Source organism: Pygoscelis adeliae, unplaced genomic scaffold (genome assembly GCF_000699105.1).
Source record: "Pygoscelis adeliae isolate BGI_AS28 unplaced genomic scaffold, ASM69910v1 Scaffold308, whole genome shotgun sequence".
Classification (NCBI taxonomy): domain Eukaryota; kingdom Metazoa; phylum Chordata; class Aves; order Sphenisciformes; family Spheniscidae; genus Pygoscelis; species Pygoscelis adeliae.
In genome coordinates, this window is record NW_008825306.1 from 1,793,576 (window position 1) to 1,816,024 (window position 22,449).

A 22,449-nucleotide genomic window follows, 5' to 3' on the forward strand; every position below is an offset into this window, starting at 1 on the left:
TCTGTGTTTCTGTTCCTACTCTCAAAGCTTAGTCTTAAGCGGATGATGGTACTTTGTATGCTGGAAACCAATGTACTTTTAAATTGCCATGCTGCCCCACAATGCCCTTATTAAGTATTGTATGCTTCCAGATTTTCATTTTATTCTCAGTACTTGAAGCCGTGTACAGAACGGCATCATCCGCATGTGCCTAACTTCTAAGCTGAAATTCAGAAAGTGTCAGTTTGCTGCTATAGTTTCTCTGTTCTGGAAGCAGTGGAGAGTTTGGGGGTCATCTTCAGCTAGCCCTGTTTTCTAAGTGGCATTGGCAGAGGAGCGCAGCAACTGAAGCACAGAAACCTCTTCCTAAGTGGCTTGAATGTGGGGTTTGGGCAGGGGGAGACTTGTTACATTTGAGATGCAGCTCATGGCCTTTCTCTTCCTTACTGGCTTACAACCCTGCTCTTCTAACATGCTTTGGTTAACATGTTGCCTGGTATTTCCAGCCACTGTCTGTAATAAGAATGGGACTTGCGGATAAAGATCATGTTGCCCTTGAGATACAACAGAGCCTTTCTGGGGGGGAGTGCTGCTCACTTGAATACTTGGGGCACAAATGGCAAGAAGCGGTTCTCATAAAGGTAGATCATGGTCCTGCGTATGGAGATGGAGGGATCCCTGTACTGTATGGACATCCTGTGTTGAGGACAGGATACCTTTCTTCGGGCACAGACCTACCTGTATGCATCCCATCCTTCCTTTGTCATCCTTACCTTCCATTTGGCAGTGTGAAGATGCCACCTGAAAGGAAACAGTTATATGATCCCTGGTGGAGAAACAGCACTGCTTCATAAGGGGGTGTTCTGGTGGGAGCTGCTTGTTGGTCACGTGAGGGTGGCACCTCAACAGGGAAGTGTCACCGCATACGTGATCCGCAGGCGCAAATGATAGGACTCTGAAACTTGTTTTTTCACTTCAGTACTTGAATAGTCAATAGCTGATAATATCCATGATATCCACTTGTCTGCAGGTGTCTGGTATCTTTTTTGGAAGGAAAAACTGAGGGTATACTCATGTTAAGTTTAGACATTTCTTGCTCACAACCTGAAATTCTGATGCATTCTCTAGTGGTCCTGTTTTCTCCTCATCTCTTAGTTAAAGAGTGGAGTACAGGGTAGCAGTCATTTACTTGTGATAAAAACTGAGTGGACAAGAGAAATGTGCCTGTAACATGTTTGCATTGCTCTTCATGAAATATTGCGTTCCTAATGACTAAAAATGGCATGGTTTTTTGTTCTAAAGTAGAATGTTGTGTTAAGGAGTTTGTTCTTATACCAAAATCCTTTCAGAGTTTAGTACTGCTTATGCTTTGAAACTGGTGCTTTATGAATGTATGTATGTTTTTAACTTGTTACAGAGTTTATGGTGCATTTAGGTTATCTGTCTTACACATCTCATTTTGGAAGATGCATGAGTTCTTTTAGTTTTTCTAATTAACTGGTTTTCAAGTTCACTATCATAATGGATCTAAGAATTTCAAAGATGATAGCAAATACAAAACACTGCCAAACTAAAGAGGGGAGGGCAACAAAACATAGTACATAATTAGAAAGCACTAAGTTGTTCTCTTTTCCAAAGCATTGATTTGTTTTGTTTTGTTTCCTTCAACAAGATGTAGAACCTAAATATAAACTGTGGAAGCTTAAAATGGGTTGAAAAGTTGTTTCACTGAATAAAAAAATCTGTCCTCCAAGAAGTATGCAGGGAAGGTTCCTCTGAGGGTGATTCCTCAAGGAATTCATACCGACACAAGTGTAAATGCTCCAATTGTTGACCAATGTCTTAGCAAGATAAACTGTTGTAAACAAACAGATTGTAAGAGGCTTTATGTAGTAGCATACATCTGTAAAATATTCATGAAAAGTAACTATTAGTTAATGCTTTTCCAGTATGGGGGAATTTCCTTTTCTTTTACAGCAGTTTTTTTTAAAAATCAAAGACTATGATTTAGTGCTTTGTACAAAGTTGCATCACTATTGAAAAAATTGCTCTGTCCACCTGATAGGTTAGGTAACTTGGACTGCTTCCCTTGCTACATTGAGGTGGAGTTGAAGCACAAAGAAAGAAACAAAGAACCCCCCCAATAAAACAACGCCCCCAAAAAGCAACCAAACAAAAAAGGATGACTTTTAGACCTAACTACTTTCTACAGCTACACGATTTGGTTGGCTATGAATATCAAAATTACATGGCTATGCAACTCAAAACTAGAGAGAGAGAGAGGAACAGAATTGTTTCTGGCATAGTTGTTAGTGTAGTTCCTTGTTGAAAGGATCAGGGATGGTGACTGTATTCTACCCCCTATCTCATTTTTTGTTTGTTTTAAGGAAGCCTAACTTCACACAGTAGATCCTGATGCTCCTATGGTAATGATAAATGTTAGAGTACTAATAGACAGTCATAACTTCTGGAGGACTGTTCCAACACAAGTACCTCTAAATTTTGCATCCATGCCAACTTTAGCAATGCGCTTTAATGCTCCAATTGTGGTAACCAGGATCCTGACATCCAGTTATGATTGAACCTCATAAGAGTAGTGTTCATATTCAGCCATTCGATGTCTTAAGGAAATAATGTGGAATTAATGATTTTTTCCCTCCCCTTAGTAGTTGGGCTGGACTGCTTAATATGGTTGACTTTTACTTACTGTCCCATGAATAGTTGTTCTCTAGATCATATTTATAAATACTAAGACTTACTTGTTTTCTTACAGGTGCCACAAAATATACTGATAAAGATAATGGAGGGATGCTTGTATGGTCTCCATATCATAATATTCCAGATGCCAAGTGTAAGTCCTTCCCTACTTAGGAATTTGGATGCTTAAGTATAATTAAGTAATTGTTTCTGGTGTGCCTGTTTGCTCTTTGTTTTACACACAGTGAAATTGCAAATTAGTAAATTAAACACAAAGCTTCTCTTTTTTTTTTTATTTAGAGAACTCTAGGGAAAGGAAAGATCACCTTCTCTTATTCTGTAGTTAAGTCTTTGTTTCAAATCACGCTGCCTGTGTTGTATCATCATCAGTGTCTGTGAAACCTTTAGTTATTAATAAAAGAATAAAACATCTAAGCATGAGGAACTTGCTACTCTAAATTTCTAGGAGGAGGAGTTGCAGTAGATAAATTCAGAAAAGATGTGTTGAGGCCCAGTTCAAGGGGAATGCTCAGGAAAAACTGAGCATTTTCTCCCTTCAAAAGTGACCTGAAATACAGACTCATCTGACTAAATGTGATCAATTATCTGTTTAGTCTAGTTTAAACCTGCCTCCTGTGCTCGAATTTCCCATATATAATATAGGGGAGTAAACTTTGAGGGTGCAGTCATGAGAACCTGGTCCTCAGGACAGTTTCTATCTATTACCAGTAGTTAGAGGTTTGCGTCCCCCTACATTTGAGGGAACGTACCTTCTACTACTGCAGAACGGTTAGAAATGAAATACTGTACAACTATGATTATTAAACACTTTCTTCATTCCTTTAAAGTACAATTAATTCTTTGCTGCAACAGTTCATGGCAAGGACGTCTCTGTTCCATTTGAATAATGAGGATATAATTATTTCCTTTTGTCAATCATGCTTCCTTTCAACTACATTTAGTTGCCACTTAATTGTGAACTGTAGAAGGTGAATGGGAAGAGTTTGTTTCTTTAAAAATAAAAAAAATACCCATTGAAGATCAAAACTAGCAGGACTTAATTGCGAATGATGGAAAGTGTTCAACTCAAAGATGGCACTAGTATGGCCAAATATGATTTAAAAAATATGTTATTGGTGAATTTGATGACCTAATTATTGAATTTTCATATTCTCTATTGAAAACCGAGTTCATGCCATGGTTAAAATTAATGTTGGTCAGTGAAAACTATTTTAATATCGAGGATATGCATAATCATCGATCTAGCATCTTTTTACATTAATTTTTAACATGTTTGGGAATACAAACAGTCAATTTAAAACTAACCCAGGTGTCTGCACACGCACCCAGTGTGTCTGTGTTCTTAGGAGTGGGTTCCAAGAAGACAGAGATATAGCCTTTCAATAACCAGCTAGTCTCTGATTTAAATAAATAAATGATGACCCTCTGTGGCTTTGTTGTAGTAAAAATGTGATAGAAAGCATCTTTTTCACTGAGAATTAGCTTGTATAAAAAATTTATAAAATTAAATGTTGGATTAAAGACAGTGGGTTTATTTATTATTAATGAAGCTATGAATATATTTAACGTTTTGGGGAACCTGGGCCTATGCAGTGTATTAAAGCATGGGAGGACTGTTTTCCCATGTTAGATGGCTAATTCTGTGTCACCTTATAGCAGAACTAAAAGTACTAAAGAATAATTCTGACATTGCTTTGTTACAGTGGATGAATATATAGCAATAGCAAAGGAAAAACATGGATACAATGTGGAACAGGTAAGTGCTATGAAATGAGAGTGCTCCTTTAAAGGATTTTTTTTTATATAAAAGTATAACAGAACTCTTTTTTCCCTTGGTTACCATTAATTAACGCTGTTTCTCTTCAGGCACGGCAGCAAACACTGCAGTTAAATGGATCTGCATACAGTTGTGGTCTGGATTCTCTGCAAAAGATTGAGCTCTTTGTTTTCATGACATGCTCAGCTTGTAATGTGCACTTTTGAAAGGTTTGGTATGTTTCTTGATACACTGGGCATGTCATGCAATTGTGTGTGTATATTTAGCTAAAGAATTTCTTAGGAAAGCAGCCTACAAATTTAATGTTTAATATTAGAATTAAAATATGGTACAATTTTGAACCATTAATTGCCATAGGGACAGCACTGGAAAGGTTTCTTGCATATTTAAAAAAAAAAAAAGAGGCAAACCAATTTTAAGTGAGTGTTTCTTCAGAGGAAGGAAAACTGAATCAAATTCTAGGTTTGAGAGTAAAAAACAAGTTCACTTTTTTTAATAACCTTCAATCACCATCCTGTAAAAAGTACAGGATAAAACTTTGCTGGTCTGCACTTAGTTCTCTTGCAATTTTCTTCATAAATTAACCAATTTTATGTAGAAGTGAGATTACCTATTGCAAAAAAATACTTGGTGTACGAGTGGAAACAAGTCGTGTGATCAAGTTTTGGAGGATGGAAACTCATAATAGCAAAGACTTGCTAGTCAACTGCTTTCTGAAAAAGAGGCTGCCAGTGTTACGATGTCCAGAATACCTGCAGTTTAGTGATGTTTGTTTATGGCTTGGCTTTTGTAAGGGGAGAGAGGGAACTGAGGGATCTCAAAATGGATGCAATTTCAGGTTGGACGGGGCTCTGAGCAACCTGATCTAGTTGAAGATGTCCCTGCCCATGGCAGGGGGGTTGGACTAGATGACCTTTAGAGGTCCCTTCCAACCCAAACTATTCTGTGATGATTCTATGAAAATAAGTCTACAAAAAAGGCTAATTTTCAAAACAATTTCTGGTACAAAATATTTGTAGACTGTTCACAGTGGAATAGAAATTATCTTTGCAAGAGGCGCTTGTCACTTGCCATTTCAACAAGAAAAGAGGTTTGCTATGTCCAGGATATTAGAAGATGTGAAATCAGGGGTTTGGAGAGCTGACGAACAACTGGTGATCATGTCTGCACTGTATGGTTGAAACTGAGTGGATTACATTTCCCAATTCCCATGCCAGACTTGGCATCAAATCTGTCATTGACTCTCTGGCAGAAAGTCTAATCAGCATAAAATTCTTTAAGAATATCGAGAAATGAAATTATGTAAGAAAATATATTTGAATTTCAATTCTTATTAGGTGCACATGACATGGAAGTGGCCGTGCTGTTATTTGTGGATTGGAGAGTTGTAGAAAGACCACTCTCACTTTGAACTTTCAGACTTGCATTTTGGATGATCCTCTGGCTGCTGAAAAGTATTTTTATTTTCTTTTTTGAGTGGGCTGGTAATAAAGGCCTGAAGACCTATAAGGAACTGTTATAGGTGATACATGCTCGTAAAGAAAGAAAGCAGGTCATATTTGAGCCTATCAGCCTAGTTCATGCTACTTCAGAATTACTGCTGCCATGCCAACCTTGTCTAGCTTTCATAGCTTTAGTAAAGTATAGATGTGCCCACTCTTCATATTGTCTCCAAAGAGAATTTTGTAACCTATAGGACATAGCCAATAAAATTGTAAATACATTTTGAGAAGGGGTTCTGATAGTCAAATTTTATTTTAAATAAATAAATTGCAGGGTTTTATTTAGCTTGTCTCAACATTTTAGAAATTTCACTAAATCCAAAAAGGGACTATTTCTTTTCAAAGGCTCTCGGCATGTTGTTTTGGCATAAACACAATATTGAGAAGTCCCTCGCGGATCTCCCTAACTTCACTCCTTTCCCTGATGAATGGACAGTTGAAGATAAAGTCCTATTTGAACAAGCATTTAGCTTCCATGGAAAGAGCTTTCACAGGATCCAGCAAATGGTAAAGTAATATTTTAATCAGAAGCAGTTAATTTCATCACGTGTCTTGGACCTATAGCTTTTTCACTCTGATAAAAAAAGACTTTGCCCCCCTCCCCCCTTTTTAAAAATGTATATGAAATACATCCCTCCTTTCTATCTTATCCATGCATTTAAGATATTTAGGTAAAAGTGGTTGTAAATAGAGCAGAATTATAATCTTGGGTGGAATTTTAGTTTTAAAAAGTATTAATATGTTAATGAATTCTTCTAGCTTCCAGACAAGACTATTGCAAGCCTTGTGAAATATTACTATTCTTGGAAAAAAACGCGCTCTAGGACAAGTTTGATGGATCGGCAGGCTCGAAAACTAGCTAATAGAAATAATCAAGGTGACAGGTAAGCTTTATATTCTTAAGTAGCTAACCAGAGACTGAAGTCTTTCTAGGTAGAGATGTCAGAGTAATTTCCAGCCATTATGTTTCAGTGTGAACTGTGTTTTTAGATTTGAGCATCTGTGGTGATGTCTCTGCTTTTAGCAAGGGGTTTGGTACCTGTGCTTTAAGAACCATATCACTCCAGTCGGTGTGAGTTGTAATAACACGCTTGAGTGCTTTAATGGATAACTATAAACAAGGGTTTAAAAAAAGCTGAAGTCTGGTGATGTGGTTTAGAAATAATGCTTTATTTGAGAAGTCTAACCCTATATTACTGTGTGGGGAGGAGAGTGTTTTTGTGGATGTGGGGGTTTTCTGGGTGGTGGGGGTTTTTTTGGTTTGGGTTTTTTTGAACTAGAATAGAATTTAAACTGAAAGATCAACCACTGTAAAAAGCTGTAGCAATTAGAATGCCCAAGTACTGTTTTATAACAAAACTTTAAATATAAATCTTATTTTAGGAGACTTAGAGCTGCTATCAGTCAAAGAGAAGTAGAGCTCAAAATAGCTTTAAATTGTCTTGGATAGAAGGGAATGACATTTCCCCTAGTTACTGTGAAATTAAAATTATATTGCACTTAGTATACTTGAATATTAACTTGCACTTTTTTAAAAGTGATTTAATATGTTGAATGTATAAGTAACATAATCATGTTTATGTTGGAAAGTATGATTTTACATCTACAGAAAGTTTCCTAGCTAGAGCAAAAGGGTCTATTTAACGATATGTTATTGAAAAGAACTCCTGAAATCTAAAATTCATATGCTTACTTAGTGACCCTATGGCTGAAAAATTACAGAAGAAAATAAATTTGCTTCTAATACAGCATTTGGGTTTTGGGGTTTTTTTGGTAATAACTAGAAATTTTTTTCGTTTTTTTTACATTCATTTATTAAGAAATTGTCGTGTGAATGACTGGATTGGACTCGACTAAACTAACTGTTATCTTTTCAACCTTTTCTCTTTGATTTAATTCAGCAGATTTCATTCCTCCTCCCCACAAATTGCTAGATCTTGAGCACTTTGGTGAAAAAGCAGTCCTGTGTTTTCCCATCTTATACTGTCCCCCTTTGCTCCCCACAGACTTCAGCAAGGGTTTATTCATACACCTGGTGCAGTGGTTTGAGAACTGATCTATTAAAACTAATGTGGCAAATGAAAGGTTATTTCTAGCCTTGGTATAGTTGACCGTGTAAGTGTTCATGCCGGCACAAGTGGTTGAATTGAAGAAAGATGACACCAAATTTTTTGGGCAGCAGTACCAGCACTGCTTAAAGTAATTCTGAAAGTAGAGTTTAGGATTGCTTGTTTATCATAATAATTATTAGAATTTAATAAAGGGAATATGTTTGTAACAGCTCTCTTTTGAAAACTACAAATAACTGAGATGCCATATACTTAGAGTAGATATTTTAGAGTAGATAGTTCTGTCTTATCCTGATACATATTTATATTTGGGGTTAAAGAATAGACGAAATGACCAGCTTCTTATCATCTGTCCTCAGTGATGATGACGTAGAAGAAGCTCATCCAATGGATGGAAATGATAGTGATTACGATCCCAAAAAAGAAGCCAAAAAGGAGGTAACAGATAGCTTAATGGTGAATGTCAGTTTGTTTGTTTTCTGTGAATGTGTTACTGTGAAGAATATGACTTACAGTAAGGAGGTTTAGCTCGCAGCCTGCTGAATTCACAGGGTTTTTAGATGATCAAAGTCTTGACAACTTCTGATTGAAACAAAATGTTATTGTATTATTGTTGCCATTCTGGGGACATAAATACATCTCTCATTACCTTCACTATCTCCTCAGAGATCTTCAAGTTTTATAAGAGATATATGCTATCGCTACCTGGTAAAACAACATTCCCCCTACCTCTGTCTTGTTAATATGTTTACAGTTTTACTGGTTGTGAATTGTTGGAAACTAAATGTTTTCTTTGCATTTTAGAACTTGAAATGGCACAAGGTCTAATAACGAACATTTTTACTTTTTATTCTGCTGTTGTAACAATGTTCTTGCAATCTGTTGATTTGAGTTGCTGTCTAAGCCACTTCTAGATAAGGGCTATTTTGTTCAATTTACTTTCCTTAGTTATTGTTTGAATCACTATACACAGTCCAGAATGAAAGTAGTGTGTTCATAGACTTCTAGGAACAGGACAAATAGGTTTGCAGTTTCTGATGAGCTATTTGGATCTACGTAAGATAATCTTGTGATCTAATATTTCTGGTAGGATTTGCATGCTTCCACTTCCTAAGCAAGATATAGACTGAGTAGGCTACTTGAACGCGCAGAGCAATGGAAACTTTCTGCTACCAGAGAAAACTAAAATGAACCAAACACTCTAGCTTGGCAAGTCAAAAGCTTGAGAGAATATTTTCACTTTAAATCCGGACTGAACAGACAGGAACTGCAATTTCATACTGAAAGAGCAATGCAGAACCAGAAAACAAATAGTATAAATGGGCCAGAAGTAAACTTAACCTTGGGATTTTTAGATTTCAAAGATGTAAGGCTCTATATCAACTTTCCAAGGAAAAGCAAATATCTTAAGTGCTTTTAAGATTGCCTCTATGAAGTCTGTGGACTGGATTAAGGTGTTACATTAGCCGGGAAGAGGATGTGGCAGAAGGTCAAGCACAGTAGAGCAAAATACTGTTTGCTGATCTGTACTAATGCTACAGAACATAATAATAATGGCTGCTGCAATTTGTTTTCTCTTCACTGTGATCAGATGACCACCTCCTCTTAAGCTGCATAGATGCCAGCAGAGAGGAGCAGTAGGGAGCTGCTTGAAGTAGCAAAAAGCCTGAATCCCGTCTCTGTTCTGGTACTTAGCATTGCTTTGAATTGGAAAATCCTTGCAGGGAAAGCTGGTTTTGCTTCTCTCCTCCTGGTCTGTAAGGAACCTACCTGGTTGCTCTATGGGAGTCACGTATGTGCAGACTAGCTGTTGTGCAGCAATGCCCATTGAAGACAAAGCTGAAATTTTTAGATGTCCAAACATATCAAAACAGCAGTTACAAAGATTGCATCTCCTCTTTGCTATCCCCTTCCACTTCAAAAAAGCAAACAACAAAGGCTTAAGTTTGCTAAATTACATGGATTTTTATAATGACTGCAAAAGTAAATCCATCCTCTCTCTTCTAGATCTCAAATCCCCTCCCAAAGCAAACAGCACTATCGCTTTCTGAGTTAGAGTGCTTGCAGCAGGGAAAAGTGTCATCTTGCATTCTTGCCCATCCTGGTTGACTTTTGCTCATTCTTCTCCCCTGATCTTCACCTGAACTCTTCATATCTGGCTAGAAATAAACTGATGACTTGGTTTAAACATGTTTTATTTTTATATGTGTATATATATATTCTTTACCTTCTGCTTACATAAGAGGTTCTTGATTTTTGCCCTCTTTTATAATATTCAGACTGTGATTTCTATACCATGTATTGTATTTTCAGCCATGTTTAAAAAAAAAAAAAAGTAGTTTTGAAAACTGGCCTTTCTAAGACTAATGCAGGTTTATCCAGCAAATGACTGGTATGCTCCATCAGCTCATCTGCAAGACTTAGTTTGGTTACTACATGCAGAGGAGGATGTTAGCTTAAGTTTTCTTGGTCATAAATAGGGCATTACAATGCTATGTGATACTTTATTAAAGTTGTATGTAAGATACTGTTATTCTTTAATGATTTATTTCTTGTAAATTAAAGGGCAATAATGAGCAGCCTGTTCAGACCAGCAAAATAGGTCTGGGTAGAAGAGAATATCAGAGCTTGCAGCATCGCCACCATTCTCAGCGTTCCAAATGCCGTCCACCAAAAGGCATGTACCTGACCCAGGAAGATGTGATAGCTGTTTCCTGTAGTCCCAATGCAGCCAACACAATTCTTAGACAGCTGGATATGGAACTAATCTCATTAAAGCGACAGGTACCATGGGTTATTGGACTTGTTTTGTTTTCATCTCAGATTGTTCTGATTGTAATGATTTTGAAGATTATCTATGAAGATTCTGAAACTTCTTTAATGTGAGTCTTCCTAAATTTGTTCCACAGTTATCACCAGAAGTGCTGGACACTAGCCGACTAGCTATTCTTCAGTTTTGTTTTTTATGTTCATCTGCTCTTGTGGATAATACGAAACAAGATGACTTCCTTTAAAAAAAAAAGGGGGGGGGGAGAGTATGGCATGAAAACAATGTTACAGATCTAGGGACAGGAGAAAACCAAAGTCACGTTTGATTTGATTTTCTTTTTAACTTTGTTAAAAGTATTTGTGTGACAAGTGAGAATAAGAGCAATGAAGCAGTGGAAGTTACATTTGTTATCCTTAAAATTGTAGCTGTTTTTCTGGATGTCCTTCCCCACATACCATGGAAGTATGGGGGGAAGGAAGTCATGGGCCTCGTTACTTCTCTATTTGAATTGATGAGCTTTCTACTTCTTACTAAATTTAGAAAAGCTTTGTAGTCTCCACCTTTAAGACAACAATTGCCTGCATCCTTTGCATGAAGGAGTTAACTTTTGGCACTTAAAGTTGAAACAAGGAACCTATTCAGCTTCTAAGGGTACAGCAGTATGTGCATGCTTGCTTTCTAGGAGCGATGGGGCTACAAAGTCAAGGCTTATCTCCTGGAATTTCTGCCTCCTTATAGACGGCTAAGAGCTGCCATGTTCCAAAATCATGGAGTGAATAATGGGTTTCATGGGGTTTTTGCTCCCTTGTATTCTTTTACAGGAGAAATATGCTTCTTTCTGTCACAGCAGGACTCTGGGGCTAAATAGCATAGGTGGGTTTCACTCTTTAGCCTAAGCGTAGGTGAGTTACAGCCTTGAGGTTGTGTTTCTCTTTTTTTCTTGCAGTGATCTCAGAGATGCAGCCTTTGGAATCTCCCACTGAGTTGTCTGCTTTTGTGTCCATACTTAAAGAACACTTGTAATAGCTGTGCACCATAGTATGCAAAACTATTTTCTTACCTATGTTACCTTATGTGCATCACTGTCAGGTTTAAATGGTTAATAGATATGTATATGTACGATTTGGAAGCTCTTTCCTTTTTATAGACTAAGATATTTTATTTAAATAGCTTAAATCATTTCAAGAATCGCCCTTAAAGGAAATCATGATGATCTAAGGTCAATAAAAAGCAGTCTGTCAGAAGGAACTAACTGGAAACATCTCATAAATCTCCCACCCCCCACCCCCCCCAAAGTGCTTTTTGGAGAAGGAAGAAGTTAATGTATACAGTACATCTCACTTAGATTTCTAAGAACCAAGTTTTGTGTCTAGAATATTCTGCGTTCTTCAAGAACATATGCATCACTATCAAAACTTGCTTATTATGTCCTACTTTTAATATTCCTGCAGACAAACTGTTCTTTTGAAAGACTGATTAAACGTTTTTCTCTCCGTAGTAAACTGCTGTATTTTTTTTTTTTTAAACAGTTAAAAGTAGTGAAGCCTTAAACCATAATATTTCTCTTTCTAACTTAGGAGGTACACTTGTGGCAATCCTAGTGAAGATATATGTGTAAAGTGACCAACTTTCTTTGTGGAGCTGATTAACTTTGTTGTTTTTGACCAAGGTTCAAAATGCTAAGCAAGTAAACAGTGCACTTAAACAGAAAATGGAAGGCGGGATTGAAGAATTCAAACCTCCTGAGGTAAATCAGAATAAATATTAGAACTTGTGGCCTTGCACTTACATTAGTGGGAAACTACAGAAATGTGTTTTGCTGCAGCATAGTGTTTGCATTTCAGCGCCCCTTAAACAGGATCCATTGAATTACATGCAGGGGTGAGTCTGTCTGGCTTCTTTACAAGAAATTAGTGGTAGGCTTTTTTTATGGCAACTGGCTAAATAAAGAAGCAGAAGAAACTGAAATGTCATGTCTGTCCATGACAATAGGGAGCTGAAATTGAGCCCTGATAAATGTTTTTTTTCTGGTTAAAAGTAGTTAATGTAGATTACAAGCAGTAATTCTATGTTCTGTGTGAAAACATGACTATATATGCATTTGGGCATCTGAAGTATGCCCAATGCCGACGATTTATTACTACTGAAGTTCTCTTTTTGCTTGTTTTCAAGGCTTGGATATGAAACATAACGTGAATGCAAAACACTCCAGACACCAAGTCCTAATAGTTTAGAGAAATGTAACTATAAATTCAAATTCTGTCTGCATAAAGATCATTAGCTTGTGCATAAGTTATGATATAGCTGATATTAAGAACTGCAATAAAACAGAGGAAAAACCATTGGTGTAGTTCTGAGCTCAAATCCTTAAATGCTACTTCCTGTTCATGAAAGCAATCTTAAACTATAAATTTATGACTTATAAGCAAGAGATTTTTACCTATGTTACAAAATGTAGTGCAAGTAAAACACATTCTGATGCTCAGATATTTTGCAGCTGTTGAAACATTTTAATGATCTTTGTGCCATTTTTCTAATTTTAATAGTCTAATCAGAAAATCAATGCCCGTTGGACCACAGAAGAGCAGCTTCTTGCAGTACAAGGTATGTTAATAGTAGTAGCGACTTGAAATCTGATGCAAAGGATTTGAAGAGGTACTCAGGCTTACGTTTGTATTTCCCTCTAATGAAAAGCTAAACTTTATCTGGTCTTACAAGAAAGTCACTGGGAAAACAGCAAAACTAGTGAGAATATTTAGGGCATTCATTCAAGCAACATGACACTAGTCTTTCAGTTACCCATATTAAATCTCGAATAGAAAAGCTAAGCTGGGTTTAACAATTGTAGTAGTACCAACGAGTCCCTTCAATCATCTTCTAAATCACCTTACATGAATTTCTCTAAAGTGGAAGACTGAGGTAATAGTTGAAGTAATAAAATTTGAAGCAAACACTTACTAAGACATCTCTCCGTATTCTTAAAGTAGGAAAATGCAGAAGTAAAACTGCTTTACAGTTAGTTTTATCTGTTCATGATAAGAGAGCAGATATCTACCCAGTGGAGGCCTTTTAAGAGTCTGAAGCTGGATACGGATACTTGACTAAAGTCTTATTGGAGAAAAACCAACGCTTTCTAGTAGGCTATTGACACAGCTAATGTGCAGTTATTTCATTTATATGAAGGAAAACTGACTCTCGTCTTGCTTCAGCATGCACTGCCTAATCAAGGAACATGCAAGGGAAATACCTGGAGAGCTTAATGCTGTCTCGAAGTCACTATATATTGACTCACTTCTGTGGATCATCTTTTTTAAGATAATATAATCAGTTCAGTTATACACATCTGCTCTATTTCTCTGTATTCTTCACCTCCTTTAAAATGAAAGACTGAATTTTAGTATAAAAACTTCAGTTGGGTCAGGATATCGGTGTAAAGTTGTCAAGTGTGCCATACCTGGTAGTTATTAGCCGGATAACTGAACCTCAAGTTAGGTTTATTTCGAAGTGTGAATGGAAATGCTGAAGAGCATGGTGTGTCTGAAGTCATGCCTCTCAACTTAAATGCTTCAGACTGGGATTTGCATCTCCAAACCATTTTCTGTCCTAAGTTCATCCTCTCAGTATTGCTAGCAAGCTCACTTTTTAAGTTTTGTTCCCAAATGCAACTGAAGGAGATGCCTATCTTTAATGTGATAGTCTAGCAAGTAGAATGCTTGCTGGAGAAGTGGGGAAAATCCAGGTACATTGTGCCTGCCTTAGCATGAAAGGATTCAAACCATCTTGCGTTTTCATGGTTTAGTTATGGCAGCTCTCACTAAGCATCAGTTTGGGAAGCGATGGGTGTGCATTGAGCTTTTGTTAAGCTATGGCACTGTGTGACTGACAAGGTAAATAATAAAACTGGAGCATGGGCAAAAGAATGAGGGTTGGTGATGACTCCCTGGAGAGGAGTTCTAGTCTTCTGGTCTCTTCTCTAGGGAATACTTTGTGTTTTATAAAGGTAGTCAGCCTCAATACTTAAGGGTGGGGTGAGGAATCAGGCCTTCGGGAAGAAACCTGTTTTCATTGAATTTACATGTGCTGCTTATACGTATCGTTTCCTTTTTAGTCCCCTTCCTTTGCCACTGTATAAAGTGGAGATGAGAGAGCACCTTAATGCCAGGGACAAAGTAGTCTTATTATCCCTCCCTTACCTACTGCCCGGTAGTAGAGTCTTCCTCCTGGAATGAGACTGCTGTAGGTATTAACCTCGCATCCCTCAGGCTAAGGACCCTGATCTCTTGCTTCAAAATAACTGCTCGAGCTAGTAGACTTATGCATGAAGGAGCCACGCCGTCTTTTCCCTGACTCTGTTTTTAAAAGAAAGTAGCCATGGTTGCTGTACTAAAAGCTGCCACAGTGCGTGTTAGGCTTGAACTTGGACGTTGACTTGAGCGTGGGGACATTTAGTTTGTACATTTAAAATAGATTTATTTCATCAAATGTATTGATACGTTTTGGCATGTGCTTTTAATAATTTTACAGAAATCATAAGCATTAAGCAGGTAGGTGGCACTTCTATGATTTGTTCACTTGAATTTGGACATTAAATCCTACCATGGAAATCATAAAAATAATCTGCAGTAATATAATTTTGGTACTGTTTTTCCTAAAGATGAAAAAAACTTGTCATCTGTGGGCTAATCTCGAGAGATTGGCAGTAACTAAAGAGGAGGTAATGAAAAAACCACCTAAAAATAGAACTGAGTATGTAATCTTAAAAGCAGTGTGGCTGCCTGCAGTGGGGTTGTGGACTCAGACTTAAGATCTCTGAGCTGGTCTTTTGCAGTATAATTTATCAGGTTACTGTTCAACATTGTCTGAATAGCTGTTGAATGTAACGGGCCAGTTCATCACTTGAGGTGTTCTTAAGTTACAAACTTTGTTTATGTATAGAAATGTATGAGCACAATCATCTTTTCAAACTAAGATCTCAGCCCCATGAAAATTGCGATTGCAGAAATGTTAGAAGACTTGTTCAAAACAACAAAATTTGAATTGAAAAGCAGTGCATGACTTTCATAGCATTGCAGTGGAAAACAGTTGGGACAACCAGGATCCGACCCTATGTAAGGTAGTTGCCAGGAGCACTGTAATCCCATCACAGTGAAACTGCAGCTCTCATAACCTGGAGGTTGCCATTAACTACTTCTGCCTCATTGTGGTGCTGTATTATACTGCTTTGGACCCAGGCTAATGTTTCGTGTGCCTGTCAGGGTTCACTGTGCTGCACAGCATTAAGCAGCCTAGGCAGCATTGAACTTGGAGTTACCAGTTTCTCTTGAGTTAGATGTTCAAGATGAAACACTGTAATAGCGAGCACGCGCATGTTCAAGTGAACCTTTGCAACTGGGTGAAGTTTTCAAGAGGTTGAAGCATTCCCATGATCGGGGCTACTTTCAAATGAGCCGGGAGAAAGACATTCATATGTGTGAAGTGAGGCTATGCAGTCATCTTTTGAGCTTCACTTTCAGCAATGTAATAAAATTATTCTTCTTGAATAACAGATTAAACGCTTTAGAAATTATTTGGATAAACATGTGTTGAACTTCCTCTGTTTCTGATGCAGCTTAAAAGGGTTCTACTACCTCATTGCGTAGAAGTCTTTGTGGTGACACTAGACCAGTACTAAATAACACTCTGAAAAGAATCCAAAATGAGTAGTGCTGTGTGTAGCTAAAGTAAAGAAATTGTATTTTCTTTAGATATTTCTTATAGTTGGGCTCTCAGTGAAGGCAAGATAACACTTTTCAAACTGTTTGCTTGGAAATAGGCTTTAAGACCTTATTTTTGACAACTTTAGTTGAAGTTAGCCAATAGGCTCAGTCGTTTTGCAGATTAAGGGGAAGGAAGAAGTATAGACAGCATAGTAACAGAAAAGGTTGAAATCACTAAAAGCCTGAACTAGGTTTCAAACAAAAAAGCGCTTTGTTCTGCTGGGCACTTTGCTCACTTGATGAATTGTACAGGACGTTAGATATGTTGCAGTGGACATTTAATGATCATTATAAATTAGTAAGTGTAGTAATGGTAGGGCAATCAAAGAATATTAAAAGACTGGAGGGAGTGCTCTGTGGGCGCACACAGCTTTTAAGGAGTATAGCTGATACCTTGTACAGCTGATAAAGCGCAGAGCCAGATCCCTGTCTTTGCTTTGTCTAGATACATGCCCTCCCACGTGGCTCTGCTAGGTCCCTTTGTTTTCTTTCCAAGGTTCTTGCAGTCAGGATGGTTGGATTCTTTTGTATGCCCCAGAAAAGATCTTAAATGATGTAGCTGGGCTCTTGACAGTTGAAACATCAGGTTCAGCTACAGAAATTGTTACTATCCTAGAGCTGAACTTCTCTCTTAAATTGCAGTGAGTGTACATTACCACATCAGAAGTGTCTATTAACAAAGAAAGTAAAGAGCAGAACAAGCTGAAGGTCATGCTCTTCACAACTAAGTTGAAAAGGAACATAGCTTTCAGATTTGAAACAACTCTCGCTTTCTGAATCCTTTGCTTCTTTTTCTGAAGTGAGGCATGGAATCAGAAATAAATTTCCCTTCCTGTAATGAGACAGAGTGCCTGTCCTCTAAGCACTGTAATATGTCCCAAATGGGTTTAGTTATCAGGAGCTTCGCAGAAGGAGTCAAATTGTAATTCGCTCATGCAGAGCTGAGAGCAAAAAATGAGTCTTCTGTTTACTGAGTCTGGAATAAAACTCTGTTTTATTTCTTCTAGTCTCCAAACTTTTGGACACTTGTGATTAAAGATACACTTTATGCAGCTAAAAGCTGTGTTCTAGGATGCTGGAGAGTTTGAGGATTTTTCTTAAGCAGGAGAGAGGAAGAACTAGACACATACCCAAAATACAACTGAGAGAAAATCAATAAACTTTAGATTATAATTCCAATTTTAGGTTAAAAACTACGGAATGCTGTACTCAAGGGGTTTTTTGTGTAATATGCAAATGTAGTTTTAGAACTTTAAAAAGCACACGTTGGGATTTTTTGAAAGGACCAGCAGCATTTTCTTGTGAAGTTCTTGTAAACAAAAGTGACCTACTGATGTCAATATGAAAATGAATGAAAAGAACAGTGCAAAGATCTTCTGTCATGCTGCTTCTTGCTGGAGGATTTGATCCCGGAGGCTCGTGCTGGGCTGTCTTATAAACAGACACCAATAGCTTGTATTTACTTCCCTTCCCCGAGATGGTTGTCCCAAAACCCCAGATTCTTCTACCCAGGTCGAATGGTGAATGAAAGCTTTAAAAAGACTTTCCTAGGTGAATGCTTGCCGGTTGCTTTTCGTAGCTTTAGTAGAGCATGTCACAAGTGGAGGAATGAGCAGTATATCGTGACTTACGGAACTGTGCCTCCCTGTTCTGCCCTGTGCTTGGTCCGGGAGGTACTGCCCTCTACCACTCCTGCTGCACAGGTTGTGGGCAGAGAAACATCTGCGTGCAGCTGGCACGGAGGGAACCCACAGAAGCTGTCCACCTTTGTCACTCGACATTTCTAGTGTTACACCCTGTTTACAGCTATACACACATGCTCGGTCACCCTCCCTCTCCCATCTTGAACTTGTGGGGCTTCTGCCCTTACTGCAAGCACACCGAAGGATTTATGTCATTCGTCAGAGGCCAGATCTCTCTGGTTTTAGGTTGGGTGGCTTGGTGAGTAAGCCAGGTTCTTTAAGAAGAGTGGGTAATGACCTTTTAATAAAGTTCTTGATTTGTATGTTGATAGCTGTGCAATTAAAAATTATTTTGTTTTAATGGAAATTGAGGCCTTCTCCTAATTGAGAAGTCCTCCTAATTAGCGAGTCCTTGGTTTGCAGGTCCCATAGGTTCTCTCTATAAATACATCACACGTAGCTGTGTCTGACTGATTCTTCACAGCTATGTTATTTACTTTGCCTTCCAGGTGTCCGAAAATATGGTAAAGATTTTCAAGCTATTGCAGATGTAATTGGCAACAAGACTGTTGGCCAAGTGAAGAACTTCTTTGTAAACTACAGGCGTCGGTTTAACTTAGAGGAGGTATTGCAGGAATGGGAAGCGGAACAAGGAACCCTGGCTTCTAATGGTGATGCTTCTGCTTTAGGGGAGGACACAAAAAATACTTCTAATGTGCCATCAGGAAAGAGCACTGATGAAGAAGATGAGGTGTGTTTTGTGTACCAGAAATAAGTAAGCATGGGTTGAGGAACAGCATTTTATTTAGTGATATAATGTAAGGTTAACTGGTGTGGAGTGGCAAACCGCATTCTAAAGAATGATGATGAGCTTGCATAGAACTTCAGCCAATGTCGTTAACCAGCTGGGAGCAGGACTGCACCTTTCATAGTGACGGTCACGTTACTGTTTTATTGTTAAAATACAGTTCTTGTTCTAGAAAGAAGACTCTTGCTTCATAAATATTTTTAGTTCTGCTGTCTATAATGTTTTGGTTGGTGATTTCTTTTCAGTAACTTCTCAGTTTTTTGGTTTTGTTTTTTAAATGCTGTTTCCTGTGTAGTGGACAGTGGCAGCCCAACTGCATCGCGTTCTGGCTGGGATGGCTGTTCACGCAGTCTTGTCTTTGTCCTTTGTGCAGGCACAAAGCGCTCCGGCCACTCAGTGTTTAGGCCCTTCACCTCCAGCACAGGCATCTGCTCCGGCACCTACCGCTCCCATGGCAACTTTAAATCAGCCGCCCCCGTTACTTCGTCCAGCGCTTCCTGCTGCTCCTGCTCTCCATCGTCAGCCTCCGCCACTTCAACAGCAGGCGCGATTTATTCAGCCAAGGCCGACTCTAAATCAGCCTCCCCCACCGCTCATCCGCCCAGCTAATTCCATGCCTCCTCGTCTAAACCCAAGGCCAGTGTTAACCACGGTTAGCGGCCAGCAGCCACCCTCGCTTATCGGAATTCAGACAGAATCCCAGTCCACTCTGCACTGAAGAAATAAAGCAGAATTGTGCTAACTCCTACATTTGAAAAATTGTATCAATGTACTTTTTTTTTTCCAAATAATGAAGGGGAGAAAAGAGCAAGCCTTCACAGGTATCAGACCAGTTTTACAGAGGAGCAAGCTAATAACTAGAAACGGAACCACGTGAATGACCACCTGTATAAAAATATTTTTATGTCGAAGACTTGTACAGCAGAACAATGCCTACAGTACAGCCCTCCTCTATATGAATAACTGTTGAAGGAAGCTAACTTCTTAAATGAATAAATGTTCAACACACCAAGATTTTGTTTAACTGATTTTTACTCTATTTATTTTATTACAGTTCTTTGTAGTCACGCATCTAACTACAGGAAAGTAGTCTGGCAAATCTAGGAATAGATAATATTGTAGGAGACTTAAATGTAGCGTTGGGTTTTTTGTGTGTGTGTGTAAATTACCTTTTTTTTTTTTTTACTTTTTAGTGCAAAAAAAATAATGGCCTTAGGTTCAGAATTTTTGGCCCTGTTTAGGTAACAGTAGAAGCATTTCACGCACTTGTAAAATGTAGGTGTTTCTTCTCTTCATGTTTTTCCCAGAACACTTTTGCTTGTTTAAAAAGGTACTGTCTTATTAAATACTCCGCTGAAAGAGTATTCTGAAGACTCGGTGAGCTATTGTACCAAACTTACTAAATCTCACACGTGTTCTACTCATAGAAGTTAACTGAAAACCGGAGTCCAGTTCCCTGCTGCGTTATCTCTTGTGGGCTGGGGTGGAGAGAGAGGCAGCAACTTCCACCACCTGGGGGGGTGACAGGAGAGGAACCATATAGCAAGAACCATTAATTTAATTTGTTATTCCACTAATTCTTCTAATCTAAGTACAGTAGAATTTCATTCCTCTGAGAATGGCTGTCTGCAGTTTGTGTACGTTAGATCATTGACGTCTTGCCTTAGAATTCATGAGGGAAGTAGAGAGGCTGATGGTGGTAGTAGAATATTGTGGCAGTAGAGTTACCTGCTGCCAGGCCAGTCCTACTGTTAAATGATTATCTCCGATTTCTGCTATTTCTGGCAGAACTGATTAGCTGGGCTGAGGCTATTGGGGGGGGGGTGTTTGTTTTGTTTTATTGACTAAGTAAAATTTGCATTTGGGTATTAATTATTGTTTCCAAATTTTAGGAGATTGAAAGGTTTTCTTTCCACTGCATTCATTAAACTGTTCTTGTCTGAAACCTTGATTTATGCCCAGCAGTGTTTTGGGGGGGAGGGGTCAGTTTTTGTGGGTGTTTTGTTTGGGTTTTTTTTAAAGTAGGTGCCTCTACCCTCCAAGTAAACCAGGCTGCAAATTTGAGTAGCAGCGTTTGAAACCGTGGGATCTGAATCAAGCTATTGAAAAATATTGCATTCTTGACTATGTAGTAACATTCATGCTGACTACCATACTATTGTAGAAAATTATTTTTGCCAATAGCTGAAACGGTGTTTGAAAATCCTTTTAAATCCATTCTGTTAATAACTAGATTTGCCCTTGACTAAAATGAGACTTTATTTGACAATGGAATGTGCTCTCACTAGGCTCTTTCACAGATAAATTGAATGGTCTAACGATCAGTTTAGCAGCTGGCTAAGGTCTTTTTTTTGTGCAAAGGGAAGTTCTTATAGCATCAGATCCTATTTCATTTGTAAATCTAGTATTAAAGTTCGATAGTTGTGGCCTGACTTGCAGTTAAGGTGTTGACCTTTATGGTTTATTCTTCATTTTAAAATATTTTCAGCCCAAACCTGAGAGATTTTCCTTTCCGAACAGCTTTCACTGGTGTGCTGAGGTCTCGTACAAAAGGTCCTTCTTGGGAATTTTCTTTTGCATCAGGGTAGATGCTTAGCCACTACGTGAGCTTCAGGTGACCTCTCGTCTAAGAAAAGCAGCGTTGTAAAGCAAGCACCGAGGAATTAGTGGTCACCGAAACTTGTGTTCTGGGAGTCTTAAGTGTCCCCTCACCAGCTACACGCAAACCTGGCTGCTCTCCAGTCTTTAAAACTGATACGCAACCGATCTGGTACATTTTGACATCCTAAGTATCTCAGTTTAATTGTTAACGGTGATAGGATGCATCTTCAGGATTTCTTTTTTCTTTTTTTTCTTTTTTTTTTTTTTTTAGCATTGCGTCTCCCAGGTGTGTGTATTGTACCTTTGCTAATTTTTGTCTCGTCTCTTGTCGGTAGACTTCAGTATGCAGAATGTTGGGTGTTGCAGTACAGTTGGCCACCACCAACTGCTATAAAACTGTTCAGTACATTGTAATTCCGTTTAATCTTGTTTAAATATTCTATAACTGGGCAAAGGTGCTGTATTTGAAGGGGGGAGGGAGGGTCAGAGATAGGTAGTATTTCTTAATTTACATACACTGTAGCACACAGTAGGGAACTCCTAGCGTTTGTAGTACTAAACAAGTATGTACATAGCAAAATGTCTTTATTGTGTGCTTTGCAGAATATGTGCATACAGTTTGCACGTCCTGTTTTGGGGGGTAGGGTTTGTTTTAAGCAGTGTTTGCCTGGAGAGTGATATGCTTGCTGCTTAATCAAAGGATTAAAGTTTCAAAGAAATCTGTGTCTTCTATTTTTATGTACCTTGTAATGGTCTAATATGTTAGGGCCCTTATACTGTGATTCTC

General features: G+C 38.2%; 1 protein-coding gene across 3 annotated transcripts; it reads left to right on the forward strand.

The window, feature by feature from the left end:
* Positions 1–2,757: 2,757 nt before the first annotated feature.
* Positions 2,758–20,851, forward strand: RCOR3 (REST corepressor 3). Of its 3 annotated transcripts, none has more exons than XM_009330174.1 (11): positions 2,791–2,830; positions 4,401–4,453; positions 4,564–4,688; positions 6,322–6,483; positions 6,736–6,860; positions 8,405–8,483; positions 10,611–10,829; positions 12,485–12,562; positions 13,362–13,419; positions 18,763–19,004; positions 19,435–20,851. In XM_009330174.1, exons 4-11 carry the CDS (start codon positions 6,331–6,333, stop codon positions 19,777–19,779), a joined length of 1,299 nt encoding a protein of 432 aa, XP_009328449.1. In that variant the 5' UTR covers positions 2,791–2,830; positions 4,401–4,453; positions 4,564–4,688; positions 6,322–6,330; the 3' UTR covers positions 19,780–20,851. The 3 variants fall into 3 exon arrangements, with proteins under 3 accessions (XP_009328448.1, XP_009328449.1, XP_009328450.1); XM_009330175.1 differs by having other exon boundaries at positions 4,564–4,683; XM_009330173.1 differs by lacking the exon at positions 4,564–4,688 and having other exon boundaries at positions 2,758–2,830.
* The last annotated feature ends 1,598 nt before the right edge of the window (positions 20,852–22,449 follow it).